We start from the raw sequence: 3,455 nt of genomic DNA, 5'->3' as shown, positions 1-3,455 counted from the left end.
GGGTTGTTAAGTCGGACCTGACTCTTAGCGACCCCTCTTTGGGTTTCCGAGGCAATATCACTATGGAAGTAGATTGCCCAAAATTTTCATATTTATTACATTCTTGTAGTTTTTTTTTTTTTTTTTGCATTTCTTTTGGGGGGAGTCTAGACTGACATTTGTCATCAGAGAATATGAGTGAAAACAAAGTATTGCTAGCACTTCCTGATCAGGCTACCTGAACCTTAAATGAGATGGGCCAACTCTAATAGAGAACTAGGAGTTTCCTAAAAAATACTCAGAAAAGGGGGCTGATCTTGTCTAGACTCTCAGTGCCTTGATGACAGGGACAGTTCTATTTATCTCTGTATCTCCATTGCCTAACTCACATAGACAAAGCAAAATTACTCATATCCACAATGTACTTTTTAAAAGGAAATTTTTGGGGAAGATAGATTGTATAGGGCTTACAAAGCAGAAAGAGAGAACATTTTTCAGAGAACTCCAGCACTGTTCATCTTGACTGATGGGAATGAGTCTGCTCAGGTTGATGAAGATAAATGCACAAAGATATCAGACCTTGATAAAATGAGTGTCCCCACTAGCTCGCTTTTGCATTGATTCTATGCAAGGTTATTATTATACCCTAGTTTTCCTAAAGGAGCCCTGGTGGCAAAGTGACTAAAACACTCAGCTGTTAACTGAAAGATCAGTGGTTGAACCCACCAGTCCCTGTGCTGGAGAAAGATGTGGCAGTCTGCTTCCATGAAGACCCACAGCCTTGGCAACTCTGTAGGGTAGATTCCTATAGGGTTGCTGTGAGTCAAAATTGGACTCCAGCATAAAGGGATTTTTTTTGGGGGGATGATGGTGATGGCAGTGGTGGTTCATTTTCAAAAATGGAGAGAATGGGCTTACCAGTGGGCATAAATATTCTGATCTTTTCTGACAAATCAGCGTTTCCTATTTAAATAATAGGTCCATCCTTAAGACTAATATAAAAATCTTTTATACGTTTGAAAAGTATAAAGCAGCCTCCTTGAATCCATTTGCCACTGGAAAATTTGAGAAAATCCCAGGTTAAATATTGGATCCCCATTCCTCCACCGTGTTACACTCCCTGCTGTGAGACTCTGCCCATGGGGTTAGCTGACCTCTGCACCTGCAGCAAATTTTGACTAACTCTCAGGTGCTCGGGCCTATGAGAGATCACCCAGCCTGTGGTGCATATGACTATAGCCATGTACTCAGGACTCTGGTGTGGTTACCTTTTCCTGCAGACGTTCAATAATAGCAGCTAGATTAGCCTCACGGTTTTCCTTAATTTGTTCCATTTTCAGGATCAGCTTCTCCTCCGCCATTTTGCTGAAGTTGTTGTTCTCCTCCAAAGCCTTCTGAAGGACTTCTCGCTCGTGTTCCCTCTTCTCTGCCAATTGTTTCAGCACCTGGGCCTCCTGAGACTGGGGAAGAAAAACACATTCATCTTGTAAGCACTCAAATGCAAACCTGAAAGAAGAATGATCCACTAATTTCAAGAGAGGAGACTTGTGATGCAGTGGTTAAATCACTTGGCTCTTAACTGAAAGGTCAGTCGTTCAAATTCACGAGCTGCTCCATGGGAGAAAGATGTGGCTGTCTCCTTCCGTAAAGATTTATAGCCTTGAAACTTGGAAACCCTGTGAGGCAATTCTACTCTGCACTGAAGGGTTGTCATTGACTGGATGGTGAGAGGTTTAGTTTAGGCTTTTGGTTAATTTCAAATTGAGTTCTTTTCAAATAAATAGTACTTTCAGTCTTGAGCACTGTTGTCAGTTCTGTAGATCTGCCTGGGTTTCCACAGAATGTGGTTAGTTGGAAAATGTGGTAGGCTGAATTTCTGCTGTGAATTTTATTTTAGACAGGCTGTCTTAGAAGAAGCATTTAACCCTCATTGAGGAGTAGTTTTTGAAGTTGCTGCCTAGCATTTATACCTCATGAAATGCTGTAATTAATCACTGGATGGCAATATTCCGTGGAAGCCTTGGGTCAATGGGGGAGGATTGGGGTGAGTTCTGGTCTAGTTCTTGTCACATTTCTGGATCAGCTGCAGGCTGGACCCTACAACAAGCTCTTCAAAATCTGCCAAATAATCAGCCAATTCATTTTCTCCTTTTGTTCCACCCACCTCTTTCTTCTCATGAGCCAAATTCTCTTTGGAGCCCTGAGAAAAGTGTAAACTTAATTTCCCATTGGCCACAGACAGGACAGCCCTTGTTCTGATCATTCTCTTGAACAAGCTGAGGTCACCTGGATAATCATTGAAGCCCTGTGGTTTCTTGGTGCTTAGAGCAGAAAGACTAGAGCCAGACTCATACCCTCTCCCAATACATCCACATTTCAGACCAAAAACCCATTGCCATTGAGTTGATTGTGACTCAAAGCAACGGTATAAGACAGAGTAGAACTGCCCCATAGAGTTTCCAAAGCTGTAAATCTTTACAGAAGCACCCACTCAGTGTATATAATTCTCCTGCAGCATCAGGAGACCATAGGGTTTTGTACAGTGGTATGCTAACGATCACTGACAATCTTGACAAAGAAGCAGGTGTCTGGTCTCCATCCCCGTAGGTTCTGTGGCCCATCAGTGAGGCCCAGGAATATGTTTTTGATAAGCATCCCTAGTGATTCTAATGCAGTTGGTTCACGGTCTACCTTTTGAAAAACACACTGGCATAGGCTTTGGTTTCAAGCCTGTGTTCAAGTCTCAGCTCTGCTAGTGACGGTGGATGTAATTTAACTTCTTAAAGCAGTCATTTTCTCCTCCAGCGTAGGCATCAGAGAAAAGCCTTCCCCAATCTGACCTAACCAACCTTAAGATTAAATTATTATGTACTTCTGGCTCCTGGGCAATTCTTTAGGATTAATTGATGCTCTGAGATAAGCCACAAAGGAGTGATTGTAAACCCAAATATCTAAACAGGTAGTTAAAATACTCTGTGGCCAGTTAAGTATTTGTTTTTGAAAGCATTAAAGGAAAAGATTTAAACTGATGGTTGTTGTGATGGGGTCTTATTGCAGAGACCTTGATGTATGAACAATATGGAGTCTGACAAAGAAGAAAAAACTTATCACCAGATAAAATTCTACAAGAACGGTAAAATCCAAGAGTTTCAACAGATTCTGATGATATGTTTATAAGGAAGTTTGTCAGGATTAGGTCTACTGCTTCACTGGACATTAGACAAAATCCTTGGGGCCAGTCCCACCCTTGCACTAACCCCTCAACAATTTCATTAACACCTTCAGTAGACCTATCACATTCTTTCTAGTTTTTACCCTTCAGAAAAACTAATATAAAAATAAGGGCAAAATGTTAACATAAAATAAGTTCCAAACCAAATAAATACAGTGCCTAAGGCACTTGACTGCTAACCAGAAGGCTGGCGGTTCAAACCCACCAGCCACTCCTCGGAAGGAAGATGGGGCAATCTACTTCC

The 3,455-nt window shown here is 41.6% G+C and overlaps 1 protein-coding gene across 1 annotated transcript in view; it reads right to left on the bottom strand.

Moving 5' to 3' along the window:
• Window positions 1–3,455, bottom strand: part of STMN2 (stathmin 2) — a 27,072-nt gene that overhangs the window by 6,146 nt on the left and 17,471 nt on the right. The window contains exon 3 of the mRNA XM_007944643.2: window positions 1,248–1,439. Coding sequence (XP_007942834.2) covers window positions 1,248–1,439 — 192 coding nt within the window. The remainder of the gene's footprint in view (window positions 1–1,247; window positions 1,440–3,455) is intronic.

This window comes from Orycteropus afer, unplaced genomic scaffold (genome assembly GCF_000298275.1).
Source record: "Orycteropus afer afer isolate SDZICR_OR568_19922 unplaced genomic scaffold, OryAfe1.0 scaffold00129, whole genome shotgun sequence".
NCBI lineage: Eukaryota > Metazoa > Chordata > Mammalia > Tubulidentata > Orycteropodidae > Orycteropus > Orycteropus afer.
The sequence above is the reverse complement of the archived record's forward strand: the minus strand, read 5'-3'. Positions and strand labels throughout refer to the sequence as shown.